Source organism: Micromys minutus (assembly GCF_963924665.1).
Source record: "Micromys minutus genome assembly, chromosome: 30".
Classification (NCBI taxonomy): Eukaryota; Metazoa; Chordata; class Mammalia; order Rodentia; family Muridae; genus Micromys; species Micromys minutus.
Genome location: NC_137965.1, coordinates 3,169,037 through 3,189,205, shown reverse-complemented (window position 1 = coordinate 3,189,205; position 20,169 = coordinate 3,169,037). Strand labels below are relative to the sequence as shown.

The window sequence follows — 20,169 nt, the reverse complement described above, 5'->3', positions numbered from 1 at the left end:
GTGCTGCTTAATTAAGATGCAAACACTGGGTCTTAGTGTTTTTAATATTCCCTCCCTCCCCACTTAAAGTCCATCCAGCTTTCCCTACTCACATGACCCGCAACCCCCCCATCCCAAGATGACGCAGTGATGTATGTGAGCATCACGTTAAAGAATTTCCATATCTTACACTCTGATAGAATTATTTGGTTGGTATCTGATTATATTTGTCTGTTCTCCCCACACACATTTCTTGTTGAGTGAAAAACAAAACAAAGCGTGGAACCATGGTTTCGCCGCTGCTTTTACAGATTTGCTTTGTACCGAGGATTGATTGATTTCTTAGTGGGTTTTTCTGTCCTTTCTGTGTAGCTTGCCATCTGTTTATTTACAGTTCCAGTTTTTGCCCTCCACTTCTTGTTTTATCCCTACTGGTCTTTCTTTCTCTTCTGAACATACTACTCACTGATTGGTTGTAAACGCCAAGGCATAAATATCCCTAATTTGGGGAACTGTTCCCTGGATCTGTTCCTCTAGCCCCCTACACATACACACACCAGAACACAGCAGATTGCTGTTGAATTTTGAATGTCACCATCAGACAGATGAGAATGGCTTGAGATGGGTAATGAAATGCTTGAAGCACAGATGGGCTCATAAATCAATTTTCATTTTCTTAGGACTTCCTTCTGAGACACACACACACACACACACACACACACACACACACACAATCAATGTAATTAACAGTGGTTTCAGACCATTATCATTGGAGTGGTATCTCTCTGGCCCTATTGTCTAAGGGCTCCATTTATGGGATGCCTGCTGCATGAAGTACTTGGGTCTGTCACGTGGTAGAGGAAAGGCTCCGATGAGGTCTTTATTAATAAGTAGTTATTTGGGTGGGGTGTGTGTGTGTGTGTGTGTGTGTGTGTGTGTGTGTGTGTGTGTGATGTGGAGACATAGTGTGTAGGTGGTGGCTGCAGATCCTTCCACTTTGGTTATTGAGACAGGTGTGTCACTGGTCTGGAAATTACCAAGTAGGCTAGAGTGGTTACCCAATGAGCCCTCTTGGATCCCCTGTCTTCACCTCCCTAGCCAAGGTTGCTATGCCAAGCCTACCATCCTGGGCTGCTCTGTGTGTTTTTAGGGATTGAAGTCAGATCCTCAAACTTGGGTGACAAGCACTTTCCTGACCTTGGGTCCTGTTTGTGGGGCCAAGGTCAAGGTGTCAGTGTACATACACCTCAGACGGTCCTACCACTCAAGATTGTCTGCCTCTTCTCCCCCAGGACTGAGACTGTAGGTGTTTACTTCTACACACTGCAAAATAATAATAATAATAATAATAATAATAATAATAATAATAATAATAATAATAATAAAATGAAAAAAACACCTATTTCCTCCACAGTACTCAGCAACCACAGTCTCAAAGGGGGCACCCAAGAACTCCATGTGCGCTATTCACGTTACAGCATTTACAGTGCAAACTAAGGAGAAAAGTACATGAAACTGAGGGCTGGGGTTTTAGGGGATGCCAGGAATAGCTAAGCCCACCTGGGTACCGGAGCAAACAGAGAGGAGTTGTTGGGTTTTGTTGCTGATAGTGTCTCTTTTCCTTTTGTCACAACAGAGTCAGGGTTCGAGGGCATAGGTGATATTATTAACACGTGGGTTTTTAATTTTCAGATAACAGGCTTCTTTCTGCTTATTCTCCAGCATCAGCCACCGGTCAAGATGACAACGGCAGTGCCCGCTCGCTGTGCATCCCAGACCACTACTCTACACTAGGGAGGCTTGGCAGCTATCGGCCCCCCGGGCAATGCTCGGAAACCAGGGACTCCAGCTGTCAGACGGAAGACGTGAAAGTCATCCCACCATCGATGAGAAGGATCAGGGCTCACAAGGGGGTAGGCATTGCCGCCCAGATGAGTCACCTCTCAGGTTCCTCCGGCAACATGTCTGTGCTGAGCGACCCAGCTGGTGTTGTGTTCCCGTCTCGCCTCAGCGATGATGCTGGTTTCCACAGTCTTCCACGCACTGGCACAAGAGCAAGCACCTATTCCCTGGAGGCAAGGATGGGTGCCCTGGGCTCTGCTGAACACAGGGGTGACGCTTTTCCCTACCAGGCGGGCACCTCACAGGGCCACGAAAGCTCGGCACATTTAGGAGGTGCCGCGAGTACTGGGATGCTTTCGAGGCCCAAATCCCAGCAGCTGCGGTTCCTGGAGAGTCCAGCATGCGTGGTTTCACCTCACGCAGCCTACTCTACCAGCGTCATCCCGAACGCCACGCTGCTGTCCTCTTCGGAGGTCATCGCCATTCACACCGCTCAGAGTGTGGCGCAGCTGGACAGCAGAGTACCCGGCTCATCTTCGTACTCAAAGATAAAACCCAGGGACCGTCCCACACCGCGATGCTCTGTGAAAGGCGACCGCCAGTCTCCCCGCCATCACTGGGATGAGGGTCATATGGCTCATTCGAAGGCCTCCGCCTCCTCCGCCTCCATTGCCGACGCACTGCTGTCCCTCCATGATTCAGAGGTCTCTCTAAATGCCCCAGCCAACAGGGAGAACGGATCTGGAGCCATGCTGTATCATTGTAGAAACAACCTGAGCTTTCCTGCCCATCCCCCAGACGGGGATGGCAAGAGCGAGTACAGTTATTCAGGGGACAGGGGGTGTGGCAGTTCTGAGTCCTGGGAATACAAAGCCCCCAGCAATGGCCGGGCATCTCCACTGAAGCCACACCTGGTAACTCCTGGTTGCTCTACTCCCACAAGTAACCTGAGCAGTTGCAGTTTGGACCAAACATCTCTCAAGGAGGATGCCAGGTCCCTGTATTCAGAGGACCACGACGGCTACTACACACACGGCGATCCTAGACACGAGCCTGGGAACTTGTGCAGCATCGGCGATGGCTTTGGAAACCCCAGGCACAGCACGGTGAATGTTTTTGATGAAAGGTCCCAGAGAAGCCAAGGGGATCAGGCCAATCAGCAGGACAAAATCCTTTCGAGAAACATCTCTCTGAAGAAAGCCAAGAAACCACCCCCGCCACCATCCCGGACGGATTCTCTGCGAAGGATTCCCAAGAAGAACCAGACAAATGGGCAGGTGCTCAACGAGAGCCTGATCGCCTCATTGCAGCATTCCCTGCAGCTAAGCCTCCCCGGCAAGGGCAGCAGCTCCCCTTCCCAGAGCCCCTGCAGCGACTTTGAGGAACCCTGGCTCCCCAGGTCCAGAAGCCAGAGCATTGTGAGCGAGGGTAGTAGCTTGACCTCCACCACCACGCCCAACGTGTATTCTGTGCGCGGGGTCACTCCGTCTCAGAGCGATACAAGCAGCGTCAAGTCAGAATACACGGACCCCTGGGGCTACTACATCGACTACACCAGCTTGCAGGAAGATCCAGGGAACCCCACGGGGGGCTGCTCAGCCAGCAGTGAGGCATTTACCGGAAATGGGCCAGGACGCCACACCCAGGAGGGGTCAAGAGTCCCGGTGCCCCAAGCGCCGGGCTGCCCAGTTAAACCAAAGATCACCTCACCAGAGAAGTTACCGAGAGTCACCTCTCCATCCAGTGGGTATTCTAGCCAGTCGAATACGCCCACAGCGCTCACCCCCGTGCCTGTGTTTTTAAAATCAGTGTCACCAGCAAATGGGAAGGGGAAGGCCAAGCCCAAGGTACCAGAAAGAAAGTCGTCTCTGATCTCTTCGATGTCAATCTCCTCGTCCTCCACGTCCCTGTCCTCTAATACGTCCACTGAAGGAAGTGGGACCATGAAGAAACCGGATCCGGCGCTGGCCTCGGTCCTTGCTCCTCCCCCTCCTCCTCTTCCCCCTCTGCCTGCTCCAAGCCTGGCAGACAAGTCCCCCTTTCTTCCACCTCCTCCTCCCTTAGCAGATTGCTCTGAGGGCTCTCCCTCACCGTCCTCTCCCGTGTTCCCTCCTCCACCACCAGAAGCACTTTTTCCCTTCTGCTCCCCCACTGACAGGTGCCTTTCTCCTCCTCCTACGGCATTTAGCCCCTCTCTTCCAAGATCCTCGCCTCCCTCGCCAGCACCTCCACCTTTCTTGCCTTTATCAGAACCCCCGCCCGCTCCACCTCTGGACCCCAAATTCATGAAAGAAAACAGGCCCCTTTTCAAAAACTCTAGCCAGCCCGAATCCTCTAGGGAGGCCCTCAGGCGGCCTGCCAACAAGGAGGAGGGCTGCCGACCCCCCATGCCCCTGATCACCACGGAAGCTTTGCAGATGGTGCAGTTGAGGCCAGTGAGGAAGAACTCAGGTGCCGAGGCAGTCCTGCTTTGTGAACCATCAGCTCAGGAACAACGAACTCCGACCGCTCCACAGTATCACTTAAAGCCATCTGCTTCCCTCAGATCCCGAAATAGCATAAATGAAATGGAGAGTGAAAGCCAGGCTCTCTGTGTGACGAGCTCGCTTCCGATGCCTGCCAAGAGCCAGAGTCAGGGTGACCATGACAGTGCAGTCGAGCGTGGCGGCCTTCAGAGCTGCAGCGATGGAGTTCCAGGCCCGGGTCCCAGTCTCAGGACCCCTCCGCTCCCAGACTCTTCACCCAGCAGGAAGCCACCCCCCATCTCCAAGAAGCCCAAACTGTTCCTGGTGGTACCACCTCCGCAGAGAGATTTCACAGCGGAGCCCACAGAGAACGGGAGCGAAGCTCTCCCAGGCGCACCCAGCCTTACCAGGGCAGAGGGGGAAGCTGTGAAGAGCCAAGAGGAGAAATCCAGCCCAGCATCCCAAGCTGGCTCTCATGCTACGGCCCCCACCTCCGGCAGTCCGGTTCTAGAAAGAGGAACTGCAGGGTCCTTGTCCCCTGGCACTGTGGAAGCTAATGCCCCCATGGTCCAACCTAGTACATCTCCGGGCGCCACGCAGGAAGAGTCAGACGAGAACAGTGTGGATGGTGAGAGAAATGCGAAGAGCTGCCTGTCTCAACAGGACACAGAAGGTAAGACTGGCTGCTTTCTGCTGTACTCCCTGAGCCTCTGGAGATGAGCCAAACAGGGCTACTGAGCCCTCACGGAACCAAGGGAAGCAGCCTATACACCGGCCAAAAGCCAGCAATGTGTGGGCTTCTCACACCTTATTACCCAAGCTGCTTTGTGAAAAATGTAAAAACTCTGGATCCAAGGGAAGAGAGGGAAAGAGAGCGGGGTGGGAGTGGAGGTGCAGGGAGGTCCGAGGCAGGCTGGGTATTCAGTAGCAGGAGTTATCCCCTTTGGCAGGGCTACAAAGAACGGCTCCTAACCAAACTCAAGAGCAGTTTAGTCCAAAGTCTGTAGCAGGAAATCACTCTGTATTATTTCTACCTCTCTCGGTAAAAATTCAAACCACAGAGGCACAGGGCTTCCCGGTGGTTCTCACACTGTCAGGAATGGCAGCAAACTGGCATATTTCAGAGCTGGGCTTAGGACCGAAGCGCTAGTCACAGAGTCTAGTGTTTCCTGCCTTTCTTCTCTCTAGCTGGGTTGCTGGAAGCCTCCTCTTCAGACACGGTGGGCTTGTCTAAGGAAGAAGGAGATGATGAGTTGCTGACTCCCACTAGACCCAGGACAACAGAAGACCTGTTTGCAGCCATTCATAGGTACCCCCAAACTTTTGTCATATTTTAATATACTTCATAATGTCTTCTTCCCAGACGGGCTCCTCCGTTTGCTTCGGGTTTTGTCTGTCGGCTGGCCACAGCTTGCTCCACATTACTTGTTCTAAAGCATCTCTTGTACCTCTTACGTTGGATTTCCATTCCACTTGGTTCTGTTGGTTTCTACAATGATGTTGAGCACAGAGTGTGATGCCTTCTGGTAGACACAGCTGTGGCTGGCAAGACCTAGTGTGTCGGTCACGTGACCGGGGTTTACGAGATTTGGATCCAGTCTGGGGTGAGGATGCTTCATTCTGTGGACTTAGGTACATAGACTATCTCTACAGAGCCACCTTCCTAAGAGTGCTTCAGTTGGTTTGTTACTTTTCTGTTTGTCTGTTCAGAATATCCATAATTTCATACTGCTTTTTTAAACCTCCTTCCATATTTCATCAAGACTTCGTTTCTTTTCCCCCAACTCCTCTCAGATCTACCCCCGTTCAACTTTACGTTCTCTCTTTCTCTTTCCGTCTCTCTTGCTTCCCCCCTTTCTCCTTTCACCCCCCCATCAAAAATTAAAAGCCACTAACAATCCAATTTCTGTTGGCCATCTCACCTAGCTGATGCCCTGGAATGTGATTTGAAATACCCAGTCACCCCCTTGAAGCTTGAACTTATTTAAGTCTTTTACGGGTGGTGAGTTCATTGGTCCGTCTGTCCTGTCATGCCCAGAAAATTCTAATTTTCCCTAAAACTGTCCACCATCTCTGGCTCCAACAGTCTTTCCACCCACTACTTCTGTATCCCAGAGCTTTGCTGGTAAGGGTGCAGGGATGAGCTGTCCAAAGTCTCCCAAGAAATCGGCAGGAGGAAAACAACAGCAAACTCTTTAAATTTGTTACTATATACCCCTAGCGCCATCTGCTGGCGTTTTAAAACAACAGTTGCTTTTTCAAAGGAACTGCTTGTTACCTGGTAACAACTGATAGTTATGTTTAAGTGTAACTGATTAGTAATTCAGCCTTACCTGTTACATCCCTTGGCTGTATAACAGCCCAGTGTGCCCCCGAACCACATCGGCATCATAGGAGCTAATGATAAGATTCAGATTTGTACTTTAAGAACCAATGTTGCATAAGGGAACCTCTGGCTGCTTAGATTTTTCTACTAGGTTTTCAGATAACTCCTGTGAGTATTTCTCTGCCGTTGTTAAGACTTTTCTCTGACCCAAGTGACCATCTTTTATTTCCCTTCTGAGACAAAGTACCCTATAAGCTCATTTGATTCCTAGTATAAATAACCTGTGTCAGCAAGCTCTCAAATTCTGATGTTTCTGAGTTTAAGTGAAAAGACTGTTGTGTGTGGTAGAAGAAAGACCCATCCTTACCTGAACTCTGTGCAACATAGGACCATCTAACGTGGGGCAAACCAAGCTAGAATGTGAGTCAGCATACTGAGTTAACAACGAAAAGTATGCAGGTCTCCTCTTGGCTTTGTTCTCGCCCTTCAGCTACAGAATTAGCCTCTTTGTTCGCTCGTTAGTTTCTTTGTTTTCATTAGAAATAGAAAGAAAGTGAGGTTAGAGAGATGGCTCAGCGGTTAAGAGCACTGGCTGCTCTTCCAGAGGTCCTGAGTTCAATTCCCAGCAACCACACAGTAGCTCACAATAATGAGATCAGATGCCCTCTTCTGGTGTGTCTGAAGACAGCTACAGTGTATGCATATTAAATAAATAAATAACTTAAAAAGAAAAAGAGAGCTAGCTACCTGGCTCTTCCTTAAAACAAGGAAATGAGAAATGCATCTTTTGAAAACAAGCAAATAAGGTGGCTTTTGTGGAGAGGTTCACACTGTAGCTGTGTTGGACACACAATAAACGCTCAATAAATACTTTCTGAATTAAATGAAACCAATTGGAATTTAACTGTCAGGATATTCTTGAGGCTTTAATGCTTTTCATTTGGTATGGAATGCACTGTGTTTCTAAATATACAGGAATCTGTATTTATAGTCACAAGCCACAGAGATGTGTGTTGCCAAGTTGCTGTGTGTACTAAATACTCTGTCTTAAGGAAACCCAACTGTTGCGGAGCCATGTTACTGCGTGCAGATTTATTTTTTCTAAAAATACACCAAAGGGATCTTGTATATTTTATTTTGGTAACCTTCAGAAGGCATTAAAGAATGTGTGATTTCTGCCACAGACATGGTGTCATGTATTACAGACCCAGAAATCATTCAGATTCCACTATTATCTGTACAAGGGGGAGAATTAAAGGCCAAGTAGCCTTAGGAATGGATTAAAAAGAGAAAGTTCGGATACATTCCAAGCTCTGCTGCTAATTCGGATTAGATGTGGTCAGGGTCCATCCGAATCCTGGGTCCCTTAGAGCTCTGCTTTCGGGTCCTACAACATTGGCATTCATGATGTAAATACAGACGACGATCCCAATCGAGGCCTAACTTTCCGGTTCTGTAATGTGCAGATAAATTCTTTTCAGATCTAAAGGCGGAAAGCATAGAGCACCAGTCGAGGTGTGAAGTTTTTATATTTATTGAAGTCATTAGACTTTAAGCCGCTGTTAACTATTTAAATGCCATCTTTAGAAACACAGAGAGAGGGAGGGAGAGAGAGAGAGAATATACAGAGGTATGAGAAGTTAAAATTTAGTTCATTTTGTTAAAGGCAGCAGTCCCTGGGAAACACCAGTTTTGTTTTGTTTTGTTTTAAATGTCTCTTTTAGCTCTGTATCTACAGTCACGTGCCCTCGATTTCATAGAGTGTTGCTGTGTCTTCTTGTGTCTCAACACAATCATAACTTTTACTGCAGGCTTGTGGTCCTTGGCCAAAAAGCCTAAAAGATGGAGAAGAGCAGGCTCACTCTGGTGGGTCAGTGTTAGCAAGAGAGACGTGCACTCATGTGGCCAGAAGGTCTGTTGAGGCAGAGTGGTGCTGAGTATTTCTTCGAGTGTGTGTGTGTGTGTGTGTGTGTGTGTGTGTGTGGGTGGGTGCGTGGGTGTGTGTGTGTGTGGGTGTGTGTGCGTGTGTGAGACTGTGTCTGTCTGTCTGTGTCTGTGTGTGTATAACTGTGTGTGTCTGTGTTTGCGTGTCTATGTGTGTGCGTCTGTCTGTGTATGCATTGTGTGTGTGTGTGTGTGTGACTGTATGTGTCTGTGTGACTGTATGTGTGTCTGTGTGTTCAGTAAGTGGTCACAGGAAGATGGCAGGTGACTTGAGCAAGTGTTGCCAAGTCATTTTAATTTTGTTTTATTTCAGATCCAAAAGGAAAGTCCTTGGCCGGAAAGACTCAGAAGATGATCACACTCGAAATCACTCTCCCTCCCCGCCTGTGACACCCACGAGTGTTGCCCCTAGCCTGGCCTCTCCAAAGCAAGTGGGGTCCATCCAGAGAAGCGTAAAAAAGAGCACCACCAGCAGCGACAACTTCAAAGCTCTGCTGCTGAAGAAGGGGAGTCGCACGGACACCAGCGCTCGCATGTCAGCCGCGGAGATGCTCAAGTCCACGGACCCTCGGTTCCAGAGGTCCAGGTCGGAGCCTTCGCCAGACGTTCCAGACAGCCCATCCAGCTGCTCCCCGAACAAGAACAGGAGAGCTCAGGAGGAGTGGGCCAAGAATGAAGGCCTGATGCCTCGGAGTCTGTCCTTTTCGGGCCCTCGGTACAGCCGCAGCAGGACGCCACCCTCTGCCGCCAGCAGCAGGTACAGCATGAGGAACCGCATCCAGAGCAGCCCCATGACGGTCATCTCAGAGGGAGAGGGAGAGCCTGCTGAGCCGGCCGACAACAAAGCACGCAGGGCCCTGGACACTACCGGGGGATGCTCTCTGGACAGACTGGCCGGGCAGGAGATGGACCAGGACAGCCCGCTGTGTAGCGAGGATCCTGCCTCTGTGGGTGGGATAGGAAGGGCTGAGGGCGACGGTCCCTCCGAGCAGTGTGGGGGTCCTGAACAGAAGAGTTAGTATCAGAACCTGCCTCTCATGGCTGAGGCAGGAAGGTTAGCTGTACATCACTGTAGGGTTTCCTGGCTGGTGAGGACCCCTCTCAGCATTGGTGTTGGGAGGTCTCAGCCTTGCAGGTCTCCTAGGACTCACTCGCCGTGTGGCTTAAAAGCAAGTAGAAGCTTCAACTTCTGAAAGTGCTTCCTGGGGAAGATGGTTTTGGTTTGTTTGGTTTTTTTTTTGTTTGTTTGTTTGTTTGTTTTGTTTTGTTTTTCCCAAACTGCTGGGTGTGTGTGTATATGTGTGAATTTTAAATACTCCATTCTAATAAAATACACACACTAATGTTATGTATAGAAATAGAGAAGGTCAGAGTGCAGGTAGAGTAACGGAGTCCTCTGGACCAGGGTGGTGACTGCTCTTAATGCATTATGGGTATGGGAATGTGTGAGTTCACTGAGAGACTGGGAGCTGTTACTTCTAACAGGCAGTGGGCTGCTTCTGAGTATAGAGCATGGCTGTGTGTACATCTTACTCTCGTTCAAGACACACGTGGAAACCATGAAGGGGCTGGGAAGTGGCTAGGTAACTCATTGGTTCAGGTACTTTTAGGGGGCGGGGGAGGCCATGCTGCCACAGCTACCTCCTCCCCCTGTAAAAATTACACGAATAAAGTGGCAAGGCCGTGTCCTGTGCCCACTGCAGGCATTTCTAGCCCTGATGTCAGAAGCATGGGTGGGATGTTTGTTTAAATGAATTTCCTCCTGGAGTTGTTAGAGAAGAATGAGGTAAGAGAGTCAGGAGCCTGAGAGGTCTCGTGAGAGAAGGGTAGGGGACTGGGTGATACTGCCCGATTTGTTTTCTGCTTATTAAATAAAATATTTTCAGAATTAAGTCAGAAAAACGTGCACTTGGAGACATATGGGTGAAGCTTTTCCTTTAAAAAGAGTTGTTTTAAAACCAGAGTTTAAACTTCCATGTGACAGTTTGTCACTGGAGAATGTGACACCTGACATTGGCTCCTTTTGGATAGACCAAAGAAAAGATAATATGGCTATTTTTCCACCCCTGAACTGCTTACAGCATCCTGTTTTAATTTAGAAGGTTTACCAAAATCCATGATACATTATCTCACTCTGAAGAAAATGCTGACTCTTGTTAGTGAAAGAAATGAATGAAAATCAGAAGGGCATGGCTACAAATTAGCCCTGGAAAATGAGTTTTTAGATTAAAATGATTTTTTTTTTTGCACTGCTTGGTTTGTGTGATTTTTATATTTGTTTATGAGTTGCTGAGTCCCTTCCAGGTTCCTCCAGTCAGGATTCCAAACATGCTCTAGAATGGGGATTAAAGTGTGCAAATGTATTTATTTTAATGTAATGCCCTTGTGATCCTTACCCACCTCTAGGTGTATCCAGATAAAGCACACTCTACCTTATTCTCACACTGGTTACAATGAGCTTCTAAAGCTGCTGACCGTTGCTGTTGACAACGTGTGACAGCATCTGGAAGTTAAACCACACAAGCCAAAGCACCACAAGGCTTTTTCCACAGAACCTTTGATAGCCATTTCAAATACATCTCTGAGGAAAGAATTTAGCAAACCAAGCATTTCTCACAGCCACAAATGACAACCCGACATGTGACCACAGATTTTTAATCCACCATGTCATTTTTCAGCTGCGTGGGGCACACAGATCATCTCTCATACATCTTAGAAAGGTCATGTTGACGTTTGGATTCCTAAAAACGATTAGAATGTATGTTGTGGATATCAGAAATCTTAAACTTAATATATCAATATTTGTTTGAAGGTAAGATAAGCAGCATTAGAACTAATTATAAAATGATTTTAAATCCCCATTTAAAAGGTATTTATTAGGTTTTAAGTTTTTTTTAATAAAACAATTGTAAAGCCAATATTTGAAGCTTCTTTGTGTGTGCATTTAATTTTTTATGCTTTCGTAGAGGTGCATATTGTATATTGAACATAATCTTTCTCACACCCCCTCTTCTCTCCTCCCACCACCTCCCGTTTGTTGCTTTGATCCCTTAGACAGTTTAATTTCTACTTTTCATGTGCACAGTTTTGAATAACCACACTGCTTTACTGCTATAGAATTGTTGAGCATGTCACTGGAGACGAAGTGACCAGTAGTAAAACCCAGGCCATGTCTTGGGAGTCAGAAAAGAAGACAAACACCACAGGCTGCTTACCTCTTAAGACATCGGGAAAAACATCCAAAGGTACCATCCTGAAGTGTGAGTGATGGGTGAACCAGTCATTTATTTGGGGTGGTGTGTGGAGAGATAGGAAAACTATTGGCAGATAGAGGTCATACACAGGGAAAGACGCATCTAGACTCAGCTAGAAGTAAGTACTCTCAGCTCTGCTGATGTTTCTGGTGTGAGGACCATGTCTGCTTGTGGGCTAGGTCGTACTCACAGCTTTGTGAGAGTTAACTGGGCAAGAGTTAGAGACGCCCCAGGGTTAAAATCCACTTCATTTTACTAAGAGTTGGGGAGAAATAATCATTTGGTTTGTATGTTGGAAACAGTCTTAACTTTGGTTGGCTTGTGGTCCTCTGAGAATTTCTGAAGAATTTTCATTGAAACCTGTCACCTTTCATGTGGGGTCAAGAATGAATAAATTTACACATTAAGTTATACAAGGTACATATTTATATAATAAACTTATTATTTATAATATACACATTTCCCTCCATATTCATGAGTTCTGTATCCATGAAGCCAACTAACTACGGATCAAAAACCATTTGAGAAAAGGTTAGGCTTGCCTTCCATGTCTGAGGCTCATATTAGACCATTTTGTATCTGTTCATATGAAAAATCATAATGGAAATAAAAAGCAGCATTTCATTGTCTCCCTTATCTTCATAAACAGGCGATGTGCCACACTCTGTAGCTGGTATCCTGGGGGTACATGACATAGTAGATCCCATTCTTGGTGCATGAATACTTTTCTCAGCCTACACGTGAACAAAAGCTTATACTGGTGAGACTCCATCGTTTGCAACCTATGGATGTTGCAGCTCTGCCAACGTTATTAACATGGTGGTTCTTACAGGATCTACGTAACAACAGCTTGGGGCACAGGAACACAGCCCCATGTTTCCATCTCTCCCAGCATCTTACAGTATTCCACAAGATATTCTTACGCATGTCTTATATAATTATTATAGTTAGAACTTGATTTTAGGACCTCAGGAACCTGTATTACAGTTCTCCTGTTGACACAGAGAGAGATAGAGAGACAGACAGACAGACAGACAGAGAGAGAGAAAGAGAACACCCACATCCAGATGTGCATGCATGCGGAGGTCAGAGGTTTGACGCTGAATGTCTTCAGTTGTTCTCCATCTTATTTTTTGAGAAGGGGTCTCTTCCTGAAATGGAGCTTGGTGGAGCAAGGCCATCCAGCCAGTGAACACCAGGGATCTGCTTGTCTCTATGTCCTGGGGTTTCAGGTGCACAGCACCATACCCAGCTTCTTCCACGGATACCAGAGTTCTGAACTCAGATGCTCATGCTTGTATGGCAAGCACTTTACCAGCAGAAACATCTCCTTCCCATCTGGTCCCACCACCCACTATACACTAAACATGGTCTGTTATTTTATTTACCAAAAATACCTCCAGTGCCACAGGATCTACTAAACCATATGGTCCAGGTGGCTAAACAGGTATTTGGTCCCTAGTTAGTGGTGCTGTAAGTTGCTTTTAGTCATGGTGTATCTATCGGCCTGTCCTCACTATCTTTTGGATTCCTCTGTCTGATTCTGTCTGGGCATTACAGACCTGGCCTGGTTGGATATTTCCTGGTATTATTTAGCTAGTTTTATAGCTCACAGTTGACCTTCAGAGTTTTCTTAAGGACTTGTAATAGTTGATCTTTTTCATCTGTGCCTTTGTGTGCATACACATATTCAGGTGTATGTGTGTGTGTGTGTGTGTGTGTGTGTGTGTGCATGTTGAAGTCAGAAGACCACATCAGGTGTTATTCCTCAAGCATTATCACCTGAACTTTTTGAGACAGTGATTCTAATTGACCTGAAATTCATGAAGTAGGCTAAGCTGACTGGACAAGCCTCAGCCACCTGCCTGGTTCACCTCCTCATCAGTAGGATTACAAGTGTAAACCACCACACCCGAGCATTTTTAAAATGGTTCTTAGAATTGACCTCAGGGCCTTGTGATTTTTAAGTTGTTTGTTTACTTGAGGTGCTGGAGATGGGACCAAGGCTCTTCAGGACAGTGGGTGTGGTGGCTAATCCTGGCTGCTGAATTGATGTACCTGGGAAGAGGAATCCTAAGTGGAAAAATTGCATTCATCATGTTGACCTGTGGGTGTAGCTGTCAAGGCATCTTGTTGATTGGAAAGTCCCTGCCCACTGTGGGTAGTGCCAACCCTGGGCAGAGGAGCTTAGGTTGCACAAGAATGGTAACTGTGAACCATCCAGAAGTGGCAGCAAACTACTAAGCAGTGTTCCTCCATGGTAGAGTTCCTCCCTTGGCTTCCCTCTATGTGATGTGGAAATGCAAGCTGAAATAAACACAATTTTCTCCAAGTTGCTTTTGGACCATGGTGTTTATCACAGCTACAGAGAGGACATAAGCAACAGTGTATCACTGAGCCCTTGTTTGTTGATGACTTACGTCAAACTCCTAGTCTACCTTGTATTTGTTATCCACCCTTTCTCCTCCTGCCATGGATAAAATCATTGGTCTGTCATTCCATTTCCCTGCACCAAAGATGCTACTTTATCAGTTTACTAACCAGACAGCTGTTGGCAGCAGAGGCTGTCTACACCACCTCTCCAAATGCAGTGTCTCCACCTACTGTCTTGAACTGTTCATATGAGTTAAACCAGGACAAGGGGAAACAAGATTTAGAAGAGAGCTCTTTGCCTGCCATACAGGTCCAAACAATTTCTCTACCAGCCCAGTAGGGGGCTCCAGAGCAAAGACTACTTATTGGAGGAGTCCCAAATTGGGCAGAAATTTGAAAACTTTAAAAAGCCAAGTGATGACTGTAAAGGAGTGAGTGAATTCTGTGAACTATGGTGAGTTCTTTTTGGCCTTCTTTTCAAACCCGTCTTCTGAAAAACTTGACTTAACCTGTAGCCCAAAGCTCCGAGGAAGCCTTTGATCGACTCTTTCCAGGGCCGCTGGAGAGAGAGGCAAGGGGGCAGGGATGGCGCATGAGCAAGCGAGAAGGCTGGACTGCCCTATGTGAGAGTCAAGAGAAAAACAAAGCAAACAAGGAGGATTTCTTGTGGGGGAATCAGATTTCCCAAAGCAGAGTCTGTTCTGGGTGCAATGACTTGGGGTATTGAGTCTGCAGAGAAAACAAGATCTTGTTCATGGACCAAATTTAGACCAGTAGCAAAGTGGAAAGCTGAAACATGGAAAAGAAAGTCTAAACATGTCTGTTATTCCGAGGTATGCTACACAATCAGTGTCAGCTATGAAATGAAATTTACTGCCGTGAGAAACACTGCATGGATCTACCAGTTCATGACTGAAAAGGTTTTAACTTATTAAGAGGAGAGGAAAACAGAATACATTGAACCCGAATGGGACAAAAATCAATTTTCTTTTTTAGTATGTTTCAGCTGTAACTGAATTTTACAGAAATAGATTCCTCTCACTTAAAGTGGAAATTGCTAACTAAAAAGATATGCACGTTTCACACAAGGTCACAGATTAAAGACTGAAAATATTTGCCTCTTAACAGTACAAGTTAGTGCTGTGTGGGCTTTTCATTGGATGATGAGACTTAAAGGCAGCTAGTGATATATATATATATATATATATATATATATATATATATATATATATATATATATATATATACACACACACACTATATATATATACATATATATATACATATATATACATATATATATACATATGTGTGTTATAAAAATTAACATGCAACTCAAGCAAATAATGCTGAGTTTAGATTCTTATATCTACAATAATTTCAGAACCAGAAATGTAGCTTGTTCTGTATCAAAAATGACCATCTCAAAGGATTCTGAGCCAGAAGCTTATTACCACAGTCAGAGTAGAATGAATGGAAAAACCAGGCGAGCCTTAGAGTTTTGTCTAGGGAGAGTTACCCAAGAACTCCACGCCCCAGCCTCACCCTCTATAAAATAATGGTGCTCAGCTGTGGATCATTCGGAAGCTTGCCTGTGAAGATTTAGGTGAAATACTCAGAACAGTCTACAAAAAAAAAAAAAAAAAAAAAAAAAAAAACCTTTCACTGCGGGGCCAAATGTTGCTAGAGCCGTGGTTCTCAACCTGTGGGTCATGTGGGGATGAATGACCTCACAGGGGCTGCCTAAGACCAACAGAAAAAACAGATATTTACACTGCAATTAAAAACAGTAGAAAAATTAGATATGAAGTAGCAAAAGTAAAACCATTTTTAGGGTTGGGGGTCACCACAACATGAGGAACTGTATTAAAGCATTAGGAAAACTGAGAACCACTGATCTAGAGAGTTTAATTTTACAAAGACACAATGAAAGTTGGGGGGATTCCGCGTGTCATTTAGCCATGTGCAGTCTGCTGGACCCCCAGCCGACATCATGGCCATTTCTGAAGGAGTGACTGTGTGGTCTCTGCTTACATAGAAGTGGAAACCATGCCCCTTGTGAGCCACTTTAACGATTATAAGCCCACTTTCCTCGCTGCTCTCAGAGCTGTCATCCCAGAAGCCTGCCCTGGAGTGAGAGCCATTTCTATGACAGCTTCCAAGGATCTGAGTGTGACTTGATCTTCCTAACCATAAACAGTGCAAGGAGGCGAGGCTTTCTAACCTTGACTTCCCAACAACCCACCCTTGGAAAGGGAGGATTTCCATACAATGTCTAGAACGGTTGTATGAGGTACTTTAAGAAATCAAGTGACTGTTAAAATTAGTGAATGTGACAATTAGTGAATGTTACAATTAGGTTGTGTTTTTTCTAAAGGTCAAGCAGCATGGGAAGTCTCATCATCTTGCAAAACTTATTTTTCTTGCCTCCAAATTTTGCCAGCACTTTAAGGCAAGACCTTTCTTTGTTTGGGGGAGCAACAGCTGGTTCAGGACACGGTGGAAAAACGCAACAGTGGAGGCCTTAAGGTTATCTTTGTAGCCATTGTAACTTTACTTCTACACAGAATACATCTTTAACATCTTCGATGCTATTCTAAGGACAGGAGAGCATTCAAATGCCGTCAGTCCAGGCAGAGGCAAGGCAATGGTGACAGCGCCAATTAGAGGGAAATGCCGTGGCATTGTCTTGGACCCTCTCTGAAACGGAGGCCACCTGTTTTGCGACCCGTTTCCAGATTTGTCTTAATACCCTGTATCTAAATAAAGCTACTTAGGAAGGCACACTGGGGATAAGCATGATACCCAGGGGTAGCGCCAACCAAAGACATGACATGCATTACTACAGTGCCGCCAATGTCTGCATTTGGCAGGGGGTCTGGGGTGACCTTCCAGTGACCCTCCTTTCCTCATTTGTCTTTGCTGGAGGGCTCATTTTTCTGAATCAGCCACACTTCATTATTTCTATCGAGCAACTGGAAAGGACTGCTGTAGCCTGCTGTGTAGAAGACCTTCTCATTGAAAACCTTCCCTTCTTCCCTCAGAATGCTTGCCAATGTCAAGAGCTGTTCTTGATTCTTTTGGCCACTGGAGAATCCATCAAAAGACCTACGAATGAGAGAACGGATGTGCGTGAGTGGCCGTCTTGACTACGGATGGCAGTGGTGACATGAAGGAAACAGCAGGGTCTGGGGCCCCGAATGCTGGAAGAAGTGGCTTTCAGGCAACTACTGAACTCATGGCTCATCTAGGAGAGACTCGGGAGGACGATCAAGACCCATCCTTTGACAGAGTTGGAACTTATATCTTCTTGTGTGGACTGATACGTACAAAACTCACCATAGAACCTTACGAAAATGTACATAATGGGTGTCTGGGATAAAGCCCAAGTGCATGACAAGGAACTTCCCAGAAACATACCGGTGCTGCAATTTAGAGAACCATGCAGAAGCCCCCTTACCTGCTCACCTTTCTTCCACACCCCAAGTCCTCTGTCTTCCCCCCACCCCTTCTCTTCCTTTGTTCTCTCTTGTATACAGTTCAGGCTGCTCTGAGAGACTGCAGCAGAGAGTCTTCCTCCATAGCCAGGCAACCTTTAGAAGCACTGTGTAGCTGGGGCAAGCCTCAAACTCACGGTCCTCTTAACTCAGCCACCCCAATGGAGGGTGGTTAGATCCGAGGGGGTTGAGCCCTTAAGGAAGGGATTATTGCCCTTACAAAAGAGGGTCAAAGGTGCTTATATGAGTCAGGAAACAGTTCCTAGCCAGTGCTTTGAACTTGAACCTAGTTTCTAGAAAGAATAAAAAAAGCAAACTTGTTTGTGGTAAGCCATGGAGTCTCTATGGTTTGTTGTGGCAGCCCAAACAGACGTGGACAGACACCGTATGCTGTTCTTTGAAGGCACTGTTGTTCAGGACGATCTATTTTGTCAGGAAGGACAGTCCTATGCTCTGGGTGATGTAATTTGTGCTGTTTTATATGTGGAAGGTGGCTTCTCAATGAATCGATTCTTGCAATAGACTTCAGTGACATTTCAAAACCAAGAGAGTAGGAAAACATCCTGAAATACAGTAGACTTTTCTTATGGAAGAGTGAAAAGCTTGCTAAAATTACATAGGAGGGAAATGGTGAAGGCTCACAGGTAAAACTAGCAGTCAGCAGGGCTGTAAATTATCTGCCACTTACCGTACAAACACAGTCATTTCAGCTCTGTCTTCGATGAAGACATCTGACTCCGAAGGCCTGGGTGGATCAGGCTGCTGCTCAGAGGGGATATACAGAGAGATGGTGATGGTGGACTCACTGAAAGGACCTGAGCCGGGCTCCACATAGCTCGTCACCGGAGCTGTCAGCTTGATTTTCATCTCTACGTCATGAAAAACAAAATGAAAGCAACTTTAGTGTGTCTGTGGCTAACACAAAGTTCCTAATCTATTTTATGTGAATTTCTTGATTCTCTTTACTGTACCACTTGAGATGTCTCATCTTTTTTTTTAAGGGTAGAACGACACATTGCATTAAGCATTTTCTGCAGTATGTATTTTTGGGTTCATGAATTATATATTTTTAAACATAAAGATGAAATTACAGAAAACGTTGGGCCAACTAATTCTTTTTCTCTATATCTCAGAAAGTGGGGTCCTAAGGCTAAGAGACTTGCAAAATCACACACACACACACACACACACACACACACACACACACACAATTGTGACTTGAGATTCATGCCTTTGTACATCTTCATGTCCCTTGCTATCACAATGAGTCACTGATTATTAGAGGCATTTGGCACAGGAAAGGACTTCTCCCTAGTTACAGAGTCCCATTTTATCTAGCAAACACTGAGGAAAGTTATAGACGTTGACAAGCAGAACCCAGCACACACTCCTGTAGCTACACTAAGGTTCTTGAGGCCATTCGTGAACACAAACATTAGAGTTTCAGGGGTCTGTTTATTTGTCTATTACAAAACAGGTTCGGTCAGCAAGCTAAAACTCAGTCATCTCGGGATCTCAGAGGCTACTTTTACCTTTCTCATTCTTGCCTTGAATGTAGCCATTCAGTTTTGTGAAACCAGTCTGAATGGCTGAATCCCAGTCCAGAGACTCCACACAAGTGCTGACCCACTTAGCTGGTCCGTAGTGTCGGATCTCATAACTTCCTGGCTAAAAATGGTACAGAGAAAACTTAAGAGAGGCAGCTCATGAACATCAGCAGCTCATGAACAACATTAGGAGGTGAGTTAGCTCCTTCACTGCCTTTGAAAGAGCTGCTGGGTTCCCCAAGGTCTAGCCTGGGGTTCCGGTTCTTTAGGACAATCATGGACTCTCCTGAGGTTTCCCTAAGGGATGGGGAGCAGATGCTGGCCTAAAGACAGGTTACAAGCAGTTCTTAAATCGAAGCGCTGGGTCTGTGTAGTAACCAGTCCCTCCCTACCCCGCCCCCTAGCCCCCCCACTACCGGAAGTGGATGTATGGCTCTCTGCTGGGGGGTCAGCTAAAAAAACGCATCTCTTAGTTTGCGCAGGATCGAAAATTGTACTTTTTAAACTTTACTCTAGGAAACTCTTCGTGTCGCGGTAAAGGAGCCCACATGAATCTTTGCGGGCCCTGGAAGACGCCTACCTGGAGGTCTATATCCTCCGGAGCCGTCCAGGTCGGCATCTCCATGGCCTGTTCCTCCGAACCCTCCGCCACCCCGAGGTCTGGCTCCGGCTCTTCTGCCATGAGCAAGGGCAGCTTGCGAGGGGTGCGCCCCGTCTACGTCCACCGGCCACCTTGTTCTGAGTCCCCGCCCCACCGGCGTACGCACGGTCCTGCAGCTCTTACTGCGGGTCCATCGGGCATTCTCGGTTTGAGCCGCAAGGCGGCGTCGCGATCTTAAGGGAGCCGAGTCCCCACCCGGAGCTTGCGCCAGCCCTGGCCACACCCCTCTGCTGGGTTGTGGTCTGGATCCATCAGCTGGTCGGATCGTGGGCCGGGCAGAG

The 20,169-nt window shown here is 46.6% G+C and overlaps 2 protein-coding genes across 6 annotated transcripts in view; one reads left to right on the top strand and one right to left on the bottom strand.

The window, feature by feature from the left end:
- The window catches only part of NHSL1 (NHS like 1), a gene marked incomplete at both ends in the record, with an annotated part of 202,397 nt that extends 192,822 nt beyond the window's left edge, over positions 1–9,575 (top strand). For all 5 annotated transcript variants that reach the window (XM_080941500.1, XM_080941498.1, XM_080941501.1 and 2 more), the window contains 3 exons: positions 1,702–4,959; positions 5,475–5,595; positions 8,870–9,575. In XM_080941500.1, the coding sequence (XP_080797626.1) occupies positions 1,702–4,959; positions 5,475–5,595; positions 8,870–9,575 (4,085 nt within the window). The remainder of the gene's footprint in view (positions 1–1,701; positions 4,960–5,474; positions 5,596–8,869) is intronic.
- Positions 9,576–16,827: 7,252 nt separating this feature from the next.
- On the bottom strand, positions 16,828–19,954 carry HEBP2 (heme binding protein 2). Its single transcript, XM_080941959.1, has 4 exons — positions 19,808–19,954; positions 19,213–19,348; positions 18,369–18,549; positions 16,828–17,291 (listed from the first exon to the last, which is right to left on the bottom strand). Exons 1-4 carry the CDS (start codon positions 19,907–19,909, stop codon positions 17,093–17,095), a joined length of 618 nt encoding a protein of 205 aa, XP_080798085.1. The 5' UTR covers positions 19,910–19,954; the 3' UTR covers positions 16,828–17,092.
- Between the last annotated feature and the right edge of the window lie 215 nt (positions 19,955–20,169).